Source organism: Gastrolobium bilobum, unplaced genomic scaffold (assembly GCF_033153095.1).
Source record: "Gastrolobium bilobum isolate Gb01-03AN ecotype WA unplaced genomic scaffold, APGP_CSIRO_Gbil_v1 utg26468, whole genome shotgun sequence".
In the NCBI taxonomy this organism is placed as follows: domain Eukaryota; kingdom Viridiplantae; phylum Streptophyta; class Magnoliopsida; order Fabales; family Fabaceae; genus Gastrolobium; species Gastrolobium bilobum.
In genome coordinates, this window is record NW_026898419.1 from 321,494 (window position 1) to 341,589 (window position 20,096).

Genomic DNA, 20,096 nt, shown 5'->3' on the forward strand with positions numbered 1-20,096 from the left:
ACACAATATTTTGTGGGACCCACAATTTTTGAAACCAAAAAAAAAAAAAAAAACTCTGGCACGCAAAACGAATCTCTATAACATAACACAATCACTTTTCCTACAACATAACTCTTATTAAACCCTATATATATATATATATATATACATACATACATACTAAGGCTTTAGGAGCGTTTGGTTGAAGGTAAATGTTGAGAATGATATATATCTTATCAATGGATTTCTAAGAACGCACGCTACGTTTGGTTGTAGGAGTTCCTGATTTAGCCACCCAAATGTGATTGATGTCAAACGTATTTGCATAGCTTTTTCTCCTCAAAAAGCAGGCCGAAGTTGTCCTTCGCGGAGGTGGTATTCACACTAACCATCGACATTTTCCCACACCACTTATAAAGGCAAAGACGAATGTACCCCTTGGGTCTGCAACCTGAAACTCGAGCCTCTGGGGCTTTATAGTTGTTAGTTCTCTCTGTTTGTGATGACTTCAAGTAAGGAAGAGCTCCACCCGTAAAGCCACCAGAGGAGGGGTTGTTCGCGATGATGCTGACCAGTCGGTTAAGACCAAAATCAGAAATTTGGGGTTGGAAGTCTGTGTCAAGAAGAATGTTGGAGGGTTTGATGTCACCATGAACAAATTTTCTTGGACTGCATTCATGGAGATAGGCCAAACCCCTAGCTGTTCCTTTGGCAATTCTCAGCCTGGTTGACCATGAAAGATTCGGAGATGGTTGACCATTTCTTCCTGCATAAATAATTAGGATTAAATATGAACTCTTTGTAGCTGAAACTTTTTATTGGGAAGATTATAAATCTAGTACAGAATGCAAATGCAGATTACGAGTTATTTTTTGTTGCAATTACAAATTTATGCTGTTCATACAAAAAAAAATTGGGAAGATAATAAATCTAATACAATGCAGTGCAGATGATGAGTTCTTTTTGTTGCAATTACAATGCAGTGCAGATCAAGCCCACAGACAGAGATATTTGTATTCTTTTTTATGGTCGTTGGAAAGAGTCAATTTTTTCACATTAAGGACGTTGGGATTTGACAACTCTGTTGTACCATGCCACCGAAACAAAAGATTTACAATCAGGGTTATTTTTGTAATTTCAGATTATTTTCTCATCTATATCTTACCTCCAACCAAACATACATTTCTTAAAAGTTACCTAATTTCTCCAGTACAAATTTTCTCCACCAAACAACTTTTTTTTACATTTTCCTATCTATCTCACTTTCTTACCATTTCCCTATCAATTCTATTTCCTTAGTATTTAAAACATTTCTCTTCAACCAAATGCCCCCTTAATATTTTTAAAGTGAATGTAGATAAGTTATCTATATTCGCTATCAAAACGACGTCGCTTTGGGTTGAAAAATTAAAAAGTTATAATAAAAAAAACTTTTATAACCCTGAAAAAAAATTAATTAGAAAAATACCTTGATTTCTGCCTCAAAATGAAGTCATTTTAGGTTCAATATAAATAAATTATCTACAGTAATTATAGAAAAAGCGAACTCATATACTAATTATCATTTTCTATAAAAGTATAAGAAAACTATTATTAATTAAAAAAGCTTTGTTATGTGCAGCCAAGACGCCAAGTTGCCAACGATCGAGTAATAATTAAAAACTTAAAGGAAAATAATTTTTTTAATTAGTAAGAAAATAGTTATTTTATGTTATAGAAACAAGATTATAAGTGGGACCTATAAATAAAAAGAGAGGAAAAAAAAAGTGAGACTCACCCATCTTTTATTTCGGGAAAAAAATTAGTTATTGCATACAAAATGAGATAAATATAAGAGAATGTTATATTTACAATTTCTTACAATCATATCTTAACCCGTTGATTTCCATCAATCAACAGTTAAGATTTTCGCAAATCAAATTTATTAATTCATAATAAATGATAACTGTTGATTGACAAAAATTAATGGTTAAGACATGATTGTAAGAGTTTGTAAACTATTTGGGTAGTAAATGTAATACCTCGCGTAAATATAACCTCAACTTAAAATTGTCATCTCTTGATATCTTTTTTTAGTATATGCTTCAGGTTTGAACTCTGATCAAGCGAGGGAAATATCTCTATTTTCTTTATTTATTTTTTCACATTGATTGAAAATCACATTTCTCAAAGCTCACAGTGCGATTGTCTCGAACTTTCTCTGATTTGATTAAGCGAATCCGATGTTCTCCGCTGCCATTACGATGATTGTAATTGATGTGAAGCGCATCAAGTTACATTGGTGGCGAGGGCAGCGACCCTGATATCAGTGGTGGTGGAGGTGCTGAGGTAGCTAAAAAACCGAGTGGATCCAATAATGAATTAAGAATCCCCGCAAGGTGCGTTTGGGTTCAATTTAGATTCACTGAAAATTAGGGTTCGACATTGTAAAATAAAAAAAAAATTAACCGTTCAACTTAGCAGAATGAGATTAAACTCTGATTAAAAACAATGTTAAACTCTGAAACACCTTTGTTATTTATAAGTAATATTTGTTCATCGACTCTGGGTTAGATTTATGTTCGATCTAATTATTCATGAGTTTTGCGTTTCGCTGAGTCAAGCTTGTTCTTTACTAGTAAATTTGTTTTTCACAGAAGCTTCAGTGTTTGTCTGGTATCACTTTACAGTACAGCGATTATTTAACTTGATTATTTGCTGATTGGAAGTGCTATGGATTTGCTACTTTATTTGGACCATCTTGTTTTTTGTTCTATTGTGTCTAATTTTGCCCACAATCTGTTTAATGTTTAGTCTAATTTGTTTTCTTGCTTTTTCGTATGCTCAATTTTGTTATAATAAACAAAGAGGATAAATTGTAAATAAGTCCCATGATGTTTTAGCCATTTTCAAATTTTATACTGTAACATATAATTTTCCTTGAAGTTTGGATTTGAATGATAAACATTAAATTTTGTTGATTTTAACTTCTCAAAATCCAGATGACACCAGCAACTGAGCTTGATAATTGGTTGTTTGAATCTATGTCTATGATATAAGTATATAACAGCTGAGTTTAGTTTTGCCACTTCACTTTTCGTTATTCTAAAACTTCATCAAAGCATTGCAACTTCAAAGATGCTGCTGCTCAATTGACATCAGCAACCGAGCTTGATGACTGGTTGTTTGAATCTACGACTACAATATAACAGCTGTGTTTAGTTATACCTTTTTGCTTTTCATTATTCAAAAGTTTCATCGAAGAATTCATTTTCTATTAACTAATCTGCAGATCACACCATTCGTGACTTTTATAATGGTTCTGCTTGCTCTATCTCCTTGACTTCTCAAGGCTTGGAAGAATCCACAGCCCCAAATGTTTAGTAGATGGATAGCCTACGCTTATACCTGTGGTTTTCTTTTTGGGTGGCATGTGCATGAGAAGGCATCACTCCATTTTGTAATACCACTTGCCCTTGTTGCTGCGCAAACACCGGAGGATGCAGAGCACTACTTTTTACTGTCAATAGGTATGTTTTTATTGCTTATTCATTTGTTTGTTGGCTTCTGATGCTTTTCTTTTCCTTTATCTCTCTCTCTTTTTTTACGAAACTATTTTTTTTAAAGAAATATATATAAATAAAATGAAATAAATTTTATGAAAAATGTTTGTCTTGGTGCATATGCTGGTAATTTACGTGTAACTTTTTATATTACTAGTGGAAAACACAAGTGATGCATGTCTCCTTTGAAGATAATATTTTCCTAAAGTAATTTTTTTTTCGAGGTTGTTTGTTAATTGGCAGTAGTCTTGCAAATTTGGCCCTTCCCTATCCTATGTTTTCACGAGCTATGAATAATGCTCCATCTATTGTTTTCGGTGCCTAGGTGTAGACTTGTCAGATGCTAGGTTCATAGGTGTTGTGCAGTAAGGCTTTTAGTCCCCTATCGATCATTTAAAAGGAAAAATAAAAGCATTTTTTAAATCAGAAAAATAAACAGTAAAGCCTTCAAATGACTAAGATCACCTAGTCTTATTAATTCATTGCAAGAGAATCGATGCACTTGAAACCCATATATATTACTTCATGACTAATCTCATAAAAATTGCCAATCAAAATTCTGATGTCCGCATGATGAAGACTGGGATGGTAGTATGTTGTAACAATTAGTTGCAGGTTGTAAGCCTGTAATCTTGGAGTAAGTGAAAGCTTCCTAGGATTTAACAAATTTAATTCAAATTATACTTCAGCATTAACTTAAAGGCTGAACGTGGTAGGAGAGTTTTATTTGAAATAAAGAAGTCCAACACTCTTCCAACATATATTAGCAATGTTATAAAATCCGACTCGACCCGACCAGTTCGACCGGTTGACTCGTAAACTGGACCTCCAACTGGTCTGATTTAGGTATTGGATCAGTCATGCATTTGACCTGGTATGCAACAGTTAAACCGGTATTAAATAAACATTAATTTTTTAAAAAAACCTGGTTTTGTGAAATTTTGGACAAAATGCTTGAAAAATGCCGCTAACGAGATTCGAACCTAGATAACTTATAGCACTTACCACTAAACCAACTCTAATTATTAGCTAAAATGCTTCTAATTTTATATTTATTATATATATTTAATTTATGTTGTTGAACTAGTAACTCATTGGTTGAATCGGTGACCTATTGACCTAGTTGATGATCGGTCCGAGTTTGATAACACTGGATATTCGGCTGAGGTCTCAAATTAAATCGGGCAAATTTTTTGCCTTCTAAGGATTGGATTTAGCTCATAAGAACTCTAGTGTGTATGCATGGCTTGGACCAATAGTGTATTGATACGATACCAAGGGAAGGGTGACTCAACAGCATTAAGGAATATTCCAGATAACAACACGTATACCTTAAGGATGCAATTCTGTTAGAAGGGAGGAATAATCATTACTGAGGTGGCAAGGTGGTTAGGGAAGTTTGTTAAATAGAGCCAAAGGCATGTGGAGAAGGGTGTGGGAGATTTGGGACAGACTTGGGCTGGGAAACCAGAACTGGGAGAGATCCCTAGAGCCTCTTGAATTGCTTCAGAAACCTATATTTTTCTTCTTGCATCCTTACCTGTTTTGTATTTTTCTCAACTTTCCACCATGACCTGTATTGCTCGTGCTTCATTTCCAGCCTTAATCAATGCACACGTGTAAGATTTTCTTCCATTTCTTATTTCTGCATTTTGGTTCCTATCAATTGGTATCAGAGCTTTCACTATGTCTCCCAGTTGCAATTAAGCGGCGCCCATTCTATTAATAAATAATTAAATATTATGGAGTTTTATAGTATAGGTAGGCAGAGTCTGTGCATTATACAACCTTCAAGCCCAATGAGCTCTTGTTTGAAGGAACACGTTAGAGAAATATAATATAAAAATATTAATGTGGCCTTTACATAATAGCTTAAGTTTTTGGATTGAAATAGTTCTTTACACAACTTTTCACGATATGTAGTTTAGTATTAGTGTATATACAGTAGAACTCTTTACTTTAGTCACAGCTACTTATTTGTATAAGTTGTTACAGCTGTCAACCATAAGCTGTTACAGCTGTTAGCCACTGTTACAGCTGTTAGCCATTTAGTATATAAATGTTAGCTTCATTTCTCTCTCTGTAATAATGATTCATTTGGTTCAGATTCAATAGAATAATGCTTTCTCTTCATCTCTTTCTCTCTCAACCTTTTCTCTCGCTTTCTCTCATTTTCTTAAGCTTTCCTTTAATGGATCTCTTCTAATATGGTATCAGAGCTCTCTCTGAGGGCCTGATCCGTTTAGATCTCTATCATGTCTTCCGCTTCCGACTCTGATTCGAACGCTTCTGACTACTCGAACGCATCACAACCTAGATCCAGATCTCAACATAGATCCAGATCTCAACAAAAGTCCACTTCAATGAAAATCAAGACAGCTTCTCTCTTCAATCTTCAAATTTCTGCAAAACTTACCGAAGATAATTACCTTTTCTGGAATCAGATCATTGAACCGGTAATTACTTCACACCAATTGCATCGTTTTCTTGTTAATCCAAAAATTCCTCCCAAGTTTGTTTCAGACGAAGACAGAGAGAATGATATTCTGAACTCCGCTTATGTCGATTGGCTCAATCAAGATCAGATGCTACTTACATGGCTCCTATCCACTATTTCTGAGTCTACTGTAAATGATATTCTACCTGTGAAGCACTCCTTTGAGGCCTGGGACAATATTCACAAACTTTTTCATGGAGTCATGAAGTCTCGAGTTCGTCAACTCAGATCTGAGTTGAAAACTATGAAGAAAGGCTCGAAGACTATTAAAGAATACTTAACACGTATCAAAACACTATGTGACTCGCTCAAGTCGATTGGGAAGCCTATTTCTATTGAGGAGCACACTGAGACTATTCTTGAAGGATTACCATCAGAGTATACTTCTTTCGTTATGATGATACACGGACGAGAACGAGACTGCACTATTGCAGATCTAACAGTGGAGTTACTAGCTCATGAACAGTTGTTAATCAAGCAAAACGATACTCTGTTGACTGAAGGAGCAACTATAAATCTCACTCAGCGTCTTCCAAGCTCAAATCGAGAAGTTATAGATGAAGAAGAAGACTCTGTTTCTGAAACCAGAAAACAGAGTCGAACAGAGTATCAAAACTTCAGTCAGTTCCACACCTCAAGTGGTCAGAATAGAGGACGAGGACGTTCAGGTGGAAGGTCTGGTCGTGGAAGAGGACGAGGCACCAGAACACATGTCCACTGTCAACTTTGCTATAAATTTGGACATGATGTTAAAGATTGTTGGCATCGATTTGAAGAGAATTTTGTTCCGAATCTACCTCCACCACAAAACACTCCTTATCCTCACTACTTTGTTCATCAACCACCTCAACCAGTGAGGTCCTTCCAGTATCAACACCAGCAATCTCAACCAATGAGATCTTTCCAGTATACAAGACCAACAAGTCAGTCTCAGCCTCAAGCATACTTTGCTGCTCCTTCTAGTCTACCTTCCACATGTAGTTCTCCCCCTCTGGTTGAATGGTTACCAGATTCTGGTGCATCAAGTCATGTAACTGGTACATCTCAAAATATTATACAAGGCCAGCAACTTAGTGGTACAGATCATGTTCTGATTGGAAATGGACAAGGTCTTCCTATAACAGCTAGTGGTTCCTCCTCTTTTCAATCTCCTTTTGACTCTAACACTCACCTGCACCTTCAGAATTTACTTTTGGTTCCCTCCATTACTAAAAATCTTATCAGTGTTAGCAAATTTGCTAAAGACAACTCAGTTTTCTTTGAGTTTCATTCTGATGTGTGTTTTGTAAAATGCCAGGTTTCACATAAAGTCCTCCTTCAAGGTGCATTGGGTTCTGATGGGTTGTACTATTTTCCAAAGTTGAAGCTCTCCAAAAGTCATACTTCTGCAACCAGTAACATCTGTGCTAGCTCTCCTGTGTCCTCGACTATCAACAAGTCTGTTAATGTTGTTAATGCTGTTAGTCCAAATAGCAAAACACATAGTCATTGTTCTAGAACTGTTTCTGATATATGTAGCCCTTCTAGCTCTTTGTATTCCTTATGGCATTATAGGCTGGGACATCCCCACTTTAATTCCCTTAAAAGTGTACTCAAATCTTGTAATATACACATCAATAATAAATTGGCTGAATTCTGTCCTTCTTGTTGTTGTGCAAAGTCCCATAGACAACATTCTTTACCATCTCATACAGAATACAAAGAGCCATTCACTCTTGTTTTCAGTGACTTGTGGGGACCATCACCTCTTAAATCCACTCTAGGCAATGCTTATTATATCTCATTCGTTGATGTCTGCACTAGGTACACATGGCTTTATCCAATAAAGCAAAAATCAGATGCAATAAGCATTTTCAAACAATTTCATGCCATGGTGACCAATCAGTTCCAACTCCCTCTAAAAGCTTTACAAACAGATTGGGGAGGGGAGTTTAGAGCCTTTACTCAATATCTTAACTTGCAAGGAATAGCTCATCGAATCACTTGCCCACATACTTCTCACCAAAATGGTGTTGTTGAAAGAAAACACAGACATATTGTAGAGACTGGTCTAGCCCTCTTAGCTCATTCATCTCTTCCAATGCAATACTGGGACTATGCCTTTACCACAACTACTTACCTTATAAACAGACTTCCTTCCTCTGCTATCAAATTTGAAATCCCTCACATTAAGTTGCACCATCAACAACCTGATTACAACTTTCTTAGAACCTTTGGCTGTGCTTGTTTCCCTTTTCTAAGACCTTACAACAAACATAAGCTTGAGTTTAGATCTCAAGAGTGCATTTTTCTTGGTTACTCTATCAATCATAAAGGCTATATTTGCTTGAGTCCAGAAAACAGAATATTTATATCTAAAGATGTCCTATTCAATGAATACAAGTTTCCTTACACATAATGGCATACTAACAAAACTTCTTCTGTTTTGCACCAGTCTACCTCTACTTCTACTTCTGTTCCTCTAACTATTTTCCTTCCACAAACTTGTCCAACCAGCCTCACCACTAATTCAGCATCATCTATTAATTCCTCATCAACATCTGTTCCTCACAGTGATCCATCTTCTGACTCCTCCAACATTTCTCTGTCAGCAAACACTACACACCAGTCTGGTCATTTCTCGAATTCAGCCACACATTTACCTTCTTCCCCATCACCTTCTGTTCACACTCCTAATGTTTCCAGTCAAAACACCAGCTCTAGTTCTGGTCCTGAATTATGTTCCTGTGAGTATGTCCCATCAGGTCCTCTGCACCCTCCCTCTCCAACACACTCTATTATCACACGCTCTAAGGCTGCAACCAGAAATCTTGTTCTCCTCACTCATTCAGAACCCACATCAGTTAAGGGAGCCTTGACTAGTCCTCACTGGTTTAAGGCAATGCAATTAGAATATGATGCTTTGCAATCTAACCACACATGGTCTCTTGTTCCTTTACCACATGGCAGGAAGGCTATTGGGTGTAAATGGGTCTTTCGCATCAAGGAAAATTCTGACGGAACAGTTAACAAATACAAAGCCAGGCTTGTTGCCAAAGGCTTTCATCAACAGCAGGGCTATGATTACAATGAGACTTTCTCACCAGTTGTTAAACCCACCACAATCAGAATTATTCTCACTCTAGCTCTCTCTTATGGCTGGCCCTTAAAACAACTCGATGTCAACAATGCTTTCCTTAATGGAGAGCTTGTCGAAGAGGTCTACATGACACAACCCCCTGGATTTGAAACAGAGAATAAGAATCTGGTATGCAGATTACACAAAGCTCTTTATGGGCTAAAACAAGCCCCTCGTGCATGGTTTGAAAAGTTTGGAACTACTCTTCGACAACTTGGTTTTTACTCTAGCAAGTGTGATCCCTCTTTATTCATTCTTCACTCTAATGGGAGCTGCATATATGTATTAGTCTATGTGGATGATATCATCATCACTGGAAACAACTCAGCTCTAATTCAACAGATCACTGATCAAATGAACTCTCACTTTGCTCTAAAACAGTTAGGAACCTTGGATTATTTTCTGGGTATAGAAGTTAAGCCTCTTTCTCATGGGAGACTTCTGTTATCTCAAGGTAAATATGTGAAAGACTTACTGTGCAAAACTGGAATGTCAGATGCAAAAGGTATCTCTACTCCTATGCCTAGTGGCTGCAAACTAAGCAAGCATGGGGGGAATTATGTTGCTGATCCCTTCCTCTACAGATCAATAGTTGGTGCCTTGCAGTATGTTACCTTAACAAGGCCAGAAATTGCCTTTACCGTAAATAAAGTTTGCCAGTTTATGTCCCAACCATTGGAAGAACATTGGAAGATTGTCAAAAGGATTTTGCGTTATCTCAAGGGAACATTGTCTCATGGTCTTCTATTTCATCCAGCCTCACCACACCAGCCTCTCTCTCTTGTTGGGTTCTGTGATGCAGATTGGGGGGCTGATCCAGATGATAGAAGATCCACATCAGGTGCTTGCTTATTCCTTGGTTCCAATCCCATTTCCTGGTGGTCCAAGAAGCAGTCTGTAGTGGCAAGATCTAGTGCTGAGGCAGAGTATCGTAGCCTAGCTCTCACTGCAGCAGAAATTTTGTGGGTTCAGACACTATTGCAAGAACTTCATGTGTCAAGCAAAACTCCTATTATATACTGTGATAATCAAAGCACAGTAGCCTTAGCTCACAATCTTGTTCTACACTCAAGAACGAAACATATGGAGCTTGATCTGTTCTTTGTTCGTGAAAAAGTCTTGGCAAAGTCTCTTGCTGTCCTTCACATACCTTCTTCTCTTCAAGTTGCTGATACATTTACTAAACCTCTCTCTGCTGCAAGGTTTACAGAATTAAAAGACAAACTCAAGGTCTTGGATCATGCTCTCCTGATCCAACCCACTTAAGTTTGAAGGGGGAATATTAGTGTATATACAGTAGAACTCTTTACTTTAGTCACAGCTACTTATTTGTATAAGTTGTTACAGCTGTCAACCATAAGCTGTTACAGCTGTTAGCCACTGTTACAGCTGTTAGCCATTTAGTATATAAATGTTAGCTTCATTTCTCTCTCTGTAATAATGATTCATTTGGTTCAGATTCAATAGAATAATGCTTTCTCTTCATCTCTTTCTCTCTCAACCTTTTCTCTCGCTTTCTCTCATTTTCTTAAGCTTTCCTTTAATGGATCTCTTCTAATATTTAGTTCTTAAATTTTTAAAATGTGTAAGATGATCCTTTTAACTTCTCAGCATGTGTGAAGTGGTCCACTTGACTATCATCCGTCCAAAATTTGATGGAGATTATCATGTGAAAATGAAGATTCTGACCAAATACAGGACTGGCACACAACAATTTCTGTCAAATTTTGATGAATGTCAGCCAAGAGGACCATGTCATCACACGTGTTAGGAAGTTTGAGGATCATTTCGCACATTTTTTAAGTTTAAGGACTAAACTGAATATCGTGTAACATTTAAGGGAGTAAATTAGACTTTTCCGCCCTATTTTATTTAATGCAGACCAAAATTTGTGATTCATATAGTAATAACATCATTGCTTAAACAGAAAGTGCATCAGACATGAAAGATCAGAATTGAAACACATGGGAAGAAAATAAGAGGAGAAAGATGGGATTAATTTAAGAGATAGGAAAATAAAAACAAGACAGGAAGAAGAAATATTTGTTGTTTGGTTGTTCCTATCTTTCTGTTTCCTCCCACCCCCTGCTCTCTCTCGACAGCCCATGAGAATAAACACTTTTCTCACATAATTCTTATTTTCTGGTTGGTCTGTGGTCATTTTTCCTTCTGCTCTTGGGCGAACTTCACACAGGGATACTGACACCTTATGAAATGGGTGAAATTATTACCTTTTCTTGTAATGGCTGAGTTTGGGATGGCTCTGATCTGAGATTTTCTGATAATGACATATGATTCAGTTAATGCTTAAAACTGATGAAGATATGAAGTTACATGAGCATAGCTAAAACAGTTTCAATTAGTTGTCAAGAATAAAGGGGGGAAAAAAGATACTATCTTTCAATCATATTATAGCATTTTCTACAATATAACATAAATTAGGAGTTGCTTATGGCTACATAGGGTATGATACAAGTGTATATGGATTTCTCGCAACAGAATAAGCCATAGAAAAATTCTAGATCAACTTTATCTTTTCCAGGGAATCTTGCTTTTGTGAATATCATCTACAATCCACAACATTTAGAAACAGTGCAGGATTTCAAACCTTCGACTCTACTGCAATTGTCACATAAATCTTGTTACACCCTTCATAGGTTGGTAATCCTCTGCCTTGTTTCTGTATGTTCTTCATACTGCTGAGATTTATAATTTTCATAACCCAACAACAGCTAAGAACAAAATATAAAGCAAACAAACTTTAATCAAGCAGGCAAATATAAAGCAAGCAAATATAATTTCCATCTTGCACAACATTAATCAAGCAGAATAAAAGATAAGAGCAAACCAAGAAACAATTATACTTTCCAGATCCTCCTTTAACTTGGCTTTATGTTTGCGATAAAAAAATCTGCTTTCAATGAGTGAGAATGTTTTTTGATGCTAAAAGAAGCAGAAATTGCGAGTCACATAATTTTGATATCAATGCTATTCTTTTCCCATTTTTGTTTCTTTGATTACGTTGTGTGTGCAGTATCCTGCTATTCACTTTTTCCGCTACTATTTGAGGCACGAGAGTATCCTATCAAAGTTCTGTTGCTGCTTTTACACTCCATTTTGATGTGGTCAGGCTTTTCAGCACAATTTTATGATGGGACTGAAACAAGGAGAGCGCCAACTGGTCATACAAAGAAACAAGTTCGATAAATTTGGATCTAAAGGTAGTTCAAGAGCAGCTGTGAAGAAAGGAGGTTTTGTTATTAGTTGGACTTGGAGGATTTATCTGGTAGGTCTCGTAGTTGTAGAGATAAGACGTGGCAATATGAGTTGCCCCGTCCCACCATCAATATGTCAAAAATGGGATGATGCTGGTTGGCCCGCCATTGAATATGGGTTAAAAAATAAACTCACCTTATTTTACAGTGAGTTGATCCACCAACCCACTAATTAAAAAAATTAATTAAAATTCAAAAAAAATTATATTTTATGAATTTTATAATATTTAATTTTATTTCACTTTTTTTAATTTTTTCCAATCTCAATATTAAATGTATATTAATATTCAGTTAAACATTATTTAAGAACTCATTTGTCTTTATATATAGATGACATTTGTCATAAATAAAATTTTTATTCTTTAGTTTTTCTAGAAAGTATTAAAATAAAAAAAATTGAATGTCACAAAAGTTAGTGACAAATAAAATATTACTTAATTGTAAAAAAAATTAAATTAATTATGACCCGACGGGTCAACTCGTGGGTTGAAAATCTCAACCCAACCAATTTTGTTTTGACGAGTTGATCCGTCGGACTCAACCTATATTGCCACGGTTAGATATGGATACAAATTTTACACCCTCTAATTTTTTATGATAAGCTTGCATTTGCGCCCCTTATGTTATATTGTGCTTCTGGGATCCTGTACTCTTGTACTCTTGGATCTGGCAGTTAAGATCTATAGTTAAATCTCTTTAAATTTTGGATTTTTTGCAGTCAATATTTAATTCTTTTAAAAGCAAAATTTCAAGAGTGAACCCTAATTGAAAAAATTATTTGATCCTGCCTCTGCCTCTGCCTCTGGTTCCAAGGTAGTATAGCTTAGTGTAAAATAAGGTACTGCCCAGATTCTAACTTCATGCTTTTGTTGGGTGGCTTAACTAGCTGAAGGGATCAAATAAGAATAGAAAAAGACTAATTTAAAGTGAATTTGTCTTCTTTTTTTTTTTGATAATAAGTGAATTTGTCTTTAAAGACATCAAATTAGAGTGTATTCATTTTTTATTTAATTTAAAATACATCCTAATATTAATCCAATAAAAATTTAAGAATGTGTATGCCTTTATTTGCTTTCTTTGAAGAACGTTAATGACTCCGGTACCTAAAATTGTTTACTAATGGAAAGTGACCAGATTATGACATCCAAAAGCAATAGTTGATAGTGATTTTCAGCGGTGACTTTGGCCGTTGCTTTTCATCGTCAACCGCTGATAACAACCAAGTGTGGCTGAGTTTTGATAACAGCTGCGACTGCGATGGATTGTGGTGAGCCGCAAGTACTGGAAATGATTTCACAGTAGTGTGATCGTGTGCCAATAGAAGTTTAGTCATTATGAATATTTTACCACACATATTAATTATATTTACAATATTTTTATCCTTACATCCGCCTTATAATTATTTAATCCAATGTTTTAAAACCCATATCGGATTGGCCGAGTCGACCTGGGTTTCAGTAAATCAATGGCCTCATCGATTCGAGTTGGCTATTGGATAGGTCATGCAGTTGAATCGGTATCAATCTGGTAAATCGGTCATGACCCGCGATTTAACTTGTATCGGGTTTTGCACTTGAATCGATTTTTCAAATTTGTGTAAAATGAATAAGATATAAATTGGCCAACAGTGTGTCTTAAGATAGAACGAAGAAAAACTATAAGTATGGTGGAGTTTTAAACCCATTGTTATTTCTCTGTTTCATATGGACCTTTTTTAGCTCTCTTTTTTTGTATATAACCCTTTTTTAGCTCTTTTCCTCTTCATCTCGCTCTCTCTTTCTTTTTTCCTTCTTTTCTTGTACTTATTTTGCTCTTTCCCATCTTTTTACTCTTATTTATTTTTGTGTTTTTCTTTTTCTCTTTCTTTTCTTCTTTTTTTTTAGCATAATTTTGAGTCATTTGAAGTGAAATGAATATGTTTGGTAGATTTTACATTATTTTTTCTCCACAATACTCTATCTTTGTCTCTCCTCCTAATTTCGTGGAGAAGAAATAATGTAAAAACCATGACACACATGAACCAAAATGTGATCGTTTCACTTAAAATGATACAAAATTATATCACTTAAAATAACAAACATTTGTGTGTGTGTGTGTGTGATACTTTGACTGCAGTATAAAATTAAGGAATTATATTCCCTATCTCAATTGTTGATTTTCTTCCATTTGACCTAGGTATTTTATTGAGCTATATTCATTAATTATTTATTTATTTCAAATAAACTACAATTGTCATATGTATAGAGATGAGGAATAATATTTCTTAATCTTAAGTTGGAGTTATCTGCATTTGCTCTCAAAACGACATTGTTTTGAGATTGAAAAATTAAATAATTATAATTATAAAGACTATAATAACCCTGAAATAAATTAAAATTATAAAATCACCATGATTTTCGCCCCAAAACGGCGTCGTATTAGGTTTATTGTAGATAACTTATTTGCAGTAACTGCAGAAAAAATGAACCGATATATATATGAAAAAATATTTATACGGCCACTTTAAATAAGATTATCTACAGCTATTCCAAAAACTACGTCGTTTTGATTAATGAAGGGTTTTTTATGTAATTTTAGGTGAATTAATGAGGGTTGTTTCAGTAAAGTGCATATGATAAAAAAAAATGAACAAAATTACGGAAACACCCTTCATTAATTCACCTAAAATTACAGAAACACTTTTTATTAATCAAAGCGACGTAGTTTTTGGGATAGTTGTAGATAACCTCATCTAAAGTGGCTGTAAAAATGTTTACCTCCCATATATATATATATATATATATATATATATATATATATATATATATATATATATATGAGGTAGGATCCTTTGACATCGGTGTCAAATTTCAATTTTGACACCTCATCTGAGAGCCGTTAGATCAAAAAAGATCAACGACTCTGATTTGCAAGCATGTGACACCATTGATCCTTAGATATAAGTGGAATCAACGGACAAGATTAAGAGTCTAACTTACACTAGAGTAAAATGATCATGACCCTATATATATATATATATATATATATATATATATATAATCTTATTCCTCATCTTAACCATTGATTTTCATACATTTGACGGCTATAATTTATTATGAATTAATAATTAATTATTGAGTATCATTCAGTAAATTATAACCATCAAATGCACGAAAATCCATAATTAAAGTTAAAAGTAAAATTTTTATTCTTATATCAGAAAAAAAAAAAAAAAACTTCCCATGTAATTATATTTACCCACATCAAGAATAGATGAGTGAAAGTAAAACTTACTCTTACCTCATATTTCCACCTAGCCCAGTCCAACCCTAGCGTCGAATACAACCTGAGCTGTAGCTGGATCGAGACCAACAATTCAGAAGAAACTACTTAAGCATTTACTGGATTATGCAATAACATGAGCCCAACGATACTCAGTATTTTAAATCTTCCTATTAAACTACTTAATTGTTTACTTAAAAGATTATGCTTTAAAATTTTTTAAGATATTAAATTATGAAAAAAGTGTGTGTTATTTTAAATGATGTAAAATTGTATCTTTTTAAGTGAGAGAAAGAGATAGATAAAGGGAAGAGAGAATGGATAAAAAAAAATAAAGATGTGAATCTCACCACTTTATGAGAGTGAAATAATATAAGTTGTGTCATTTACAAGGACAAATACTTTTCCCCTAAATTATTTGACTTCATTTGACACATTTCCCTTTGAAGATGTTAGCAAGATATAGCAGTTATGACTTATGCGTTACGTTAATAACATTCGTTCGGAAGATTTGATAGAGTTATTTTGCTATTCACTAGTTTACATGACTAGTACGAAATACTTTAATGAATATACATTATTTTTTGAAATTAAAACAACTCAAAAAAATATAAATATTGTTATAATTTCACAAACAATAATATTGTTAAATAACAAGAAGAAAGAGGAACATTGAAATAAAACTGTGTGTATTGAATTGAGGTAGGATGTACAATATATAGACATACTAATGGGTTAAGCCCAGACCTAATACAAATTCTAATGAAATAAAGGAAATAAATAATTACAGATATACAAAAGATATATTCCTTCTAACACTCCCCCTCAAGCTGGAGCGTATAGATCATATGCACCAAACTTGTTACATATAAACTCTATTTGAGGACTCCTCAAAGATTTTGTAAATATATCTGCTAATTGCTCATTAGAGGGTACAAAACTAGTTTTAATGTCACCAGTAAGAACCTTTTCTCGAACAAAGTGACAATCTATTTCTATATGCTTGGTTCTTTCATGAAACACTGGATTTGATGAAATGTGCAGAGCTGCTTGATTATCACAAAAGAGAGTTGCATGTCTAGTGTCTCCAAAGTTAAGCTCTCTGAGAAACTGTTTAAGCCAGATGAGCTCGCAAGTAGTAGTCGCCATGGAGCGGTATTCTGCTTCAGCACTTGATCTGGCTACTACATTTTGTTTCTTACATTTCCAGAAAATCAAGTTGCCTCCAACAAAGACACAATACCCAGAAGTAGATCTCCTATCAGCTGGACAACCAGCCTAATCAGAATCATAGTACCCAACAACTTTATCATGACTTTTATCTTTATATTCAAGGCATTTTCTTAGAGATGCCTTGATATACTTAAGAATACGAATAACTGCATTCCAATGTTCTTGACATGGAGAATTAAGAAATTGACTGACAACACTAACTGCAAATGAAATATCAGGCCGAGTGCATGTGAGGTAGTTCAATTTTCCAACCAATCTTCTATACTGCTCAGGATCTAGAAAGGGTTCTCCCTGATTTGGTAGAAGCTTGATACTTGGATCCATAGGAGTATCAACAGACTTAGAATTTAACAAAGCAGTTTCTTCAAGAATATCCAGAGCATATTTCCTCTGAGATATCACAACGCCATCCTTAGATTGGGCCACCTCGATTCCCGAGAAATATCCAAGTTTTTCAAGATCCTTAGTCTGAAAATGGTGACATAAATGTTGTTTCAATTGAGTGATCTCATGCCTATCACTACTTGTGATGACAATATCATCCACATATACCACCAGGTAGATAGATCCAAAAGCTGAATGACGATAAAAGAGAAAATGATCAGCTTCACTCCTAGTCATGCCAAATTGTTGAACAACACTGCTAAATTTACCAAACCAAGCTCTTGGAGATTGCTTGAGACTATATAGAGATTTACGAAGACGACAAACAAGACCTGACTCCCCCTAAGCAACAAATCCAGGAGGTTGATCCATATAAATTTTCTCCTCAAGATCACCATAGAGAAAAGCATTCTTGATATCAAGTTGGTAGAGAGGCCAATGACGAATAGCAGCCATGGCAATAAAGAGGCGAAGAGTAGACATTCTCGCCACAGGAGAAAAAGTATCAACAAAATCCAATCCAAACACTTGAGTGAAATCCTTCGCCACCAAACGAGCTTTAAGATGATCTACTTGACCATCAGGTCCAACCTTAATAGCATAAATCCATCTGCAACCAACCACAGATTTTCCAGATGGAAGAGGAACCAGATCCCATGTTCTATTATGATGAAGAGCGCTCATTTCATCAATCATAGCTTGTCTCCATCCCAAATGTGAAAGTGCATCTCCTGTAGTCTTACGAACAGATACAGAGGATAAAGAGGAAAGACATGCAAAATATGATGGAGAAAGACGATGGTAACTAATATTAATTGTATACCTGACAAGAGTGCGAGTATCACGAGTACCCTTACGAAGAGCAATGAGAAGGTCACTATCCGAAGGTGGGACCGAAGTTGAGGGAGGAGATGCAGTTGAATGTGAGTCCACAGAAACATCTGACGAACTATGCTCGATCTCATCAGGAGAAGAGGTGATAGAAGGAGAGTTAGAAACATGGACTGGTAAAGACGGAAGGTATTCAAAAGAGTCGACTGGGAAATATGACTGTACAGAATCAGTGTCCACATGAGTAGTAGAAGATCCAAAAAATGAAACTGATTCAAAAAAGGAAACATCTGCCGAGATAAAGTATCGACGTAAAGTTGGAGAGTAGAAACAGTAACTCTTTTGAGACCAAGGATAACCCAGAAAAACGCATTTATGAGACTTGGGAGCTAATTTATCCAAACCTGGACGACCAAGATGATGAACAAAACACATAGAACCAAACACATGTGGGGTCAAAGGATATACAACTTGATGGGGAAATAAAATAGAGTGAGGTATCTTATGATTGAGAGCAGATGATGGCATGCGATTAATGAGATAGCATGCAGTAAGTATAGCATCACCCCAGAATGTGTATGGAACATTGCCATCAATTAACAAAGCACGAGTGGTTTCAACCAGATTGCGGTTCTTGCGCTTCGGCTACACTATTTTGTTGGGGTGTATGAGGGCAAGATATTTGATGAAGAATGCCATGAGATGAAAAAAATTGTTGAAATTGATGAGATAAATACTCACATGCATTATCACTACGAAAAGTACGAATAGGAATACCAAATTGAGTTTTTATTTCATTGTAGAATAACTGAAAAATAGAAAACAACTCAGACCGATTTTTCATTAAAAATAACCAAGTACATCTGGAATAATCATCAATAAAAGTAACAAAATACTTAAATCCTAAAGTAGAAGAATGATGACTTGGTCCCCAAATATCAGAGTGGACCACAGAAAAAGAAGAAACAGTTTGATGACTAAGATGACTTGAGAACGTACTACGAGTATGTTTCCCAAACTGACAAGACTCACAATTTAAATTAGAAAGAGACGATAAATGTGGAACCATCTTCTGAAGCTTTGCAAGACTAGGATGGCCCAGACGAGCATGTATAGTAAGAAGAGAATCCACAGTGGAGCAGGCTGAGGAAGAGGGAAATTGTTGATAGAGGCCCTGAGACTCACATCCTTTGGTAATCTCCTTCCCCGAACTCCGATCCTGAAAGATGACAGAAGTTTTAGTTAAAGATACAACACAATCAACGTGAGACTATATATCTCAACATGACCCCTCACACGAGAGCTCATTGGGCTTGAAGCGTGAATATTGTACAGGCCCAATTTTTGCTTTACCTTTTGTGCTTTTTATTTTAATTGCACTTTAAAATGAGGGCGATGATGATCGAACTTGTAACCTTGTAGTCACTCGAGCTCTGATACCATGTTAAATAACAAGAAGAGAGAGAAACATTAAAATAAAACTGTGTGTATTGAATTGAGGTAGGATGTACAATATATAGATATACTAATGGACTAAGCTCAGACCTAATACAAATCTTAATAAAATAAAGGAAATAAATAATTACAGATATACAAAAGATATATTCCTTCTAACAAATATAATACTTTTATTAACTGATTCTATACAAACTATGTAAACTAAATTTATTATAACAATCACGCTTGTTAAAAGTAGGAATTCATCTCTCTAAATTAATTTAATTACTTTTTTATGTTGGGGAATACAGTAACAGTTGGATAAGATTTGGATAAGATCTTCGAAGAAAAAAAAAAGGTTATCATAGAAAAAAAGTGGAATTGGCTGAATGGAAAAGATATATTCACAACACGAAAATAAATTTATATAGAAAAGCTCTCAGTTTCATATGACTAACTTTTAACAAATAGGAAAAAATATACAATACCGTCGTATGTATAATCCATTAATAAACACATCAGCTAATATATTTCCGGAA

The 20,096-nt window shown here is 35.1% G+C and overlaps 1 protein-coding gene and 1 pseudogene across 1 annotated transcript; one reads left to right on the forward strand and one right to left on the reverse strand.

The window, feature by feature from the left end:
• Positions 1 to 290: 290 nt before the first annotated feature.
• Positions 291 to 1,760, reverse strand: LOC133316137 (receptor protein kinase-like protein ZAR1). Its single transcript, XM_061517851.1, has 2 exons — positions 1,757 to 1,760; positions 291 to 745 (listed from the first exon to the last, which is right to left on the reverse strand). The coding sequence occupies exons 1-2, from the start codon at positions 1,758 to 1,760 to the stop codon at positions 291 to 293; spliced, it is 459 nt and encodes a 152-aa protein (XP_061373835.1).
• A 441-nt stretch (positions 1,761 to 2,201) lies between these two features.
• Positions 2,202 to 13,111, forward strand: LOC133316138 (probable dolichyl pyrophosphate Glc1Man9GlcNAc2 alpha-1,3-glucosyltransferase; annotated as a pseudogene).
• Positions 13,112 to 20,096: the final 6,985 nt, after the last annotated feature.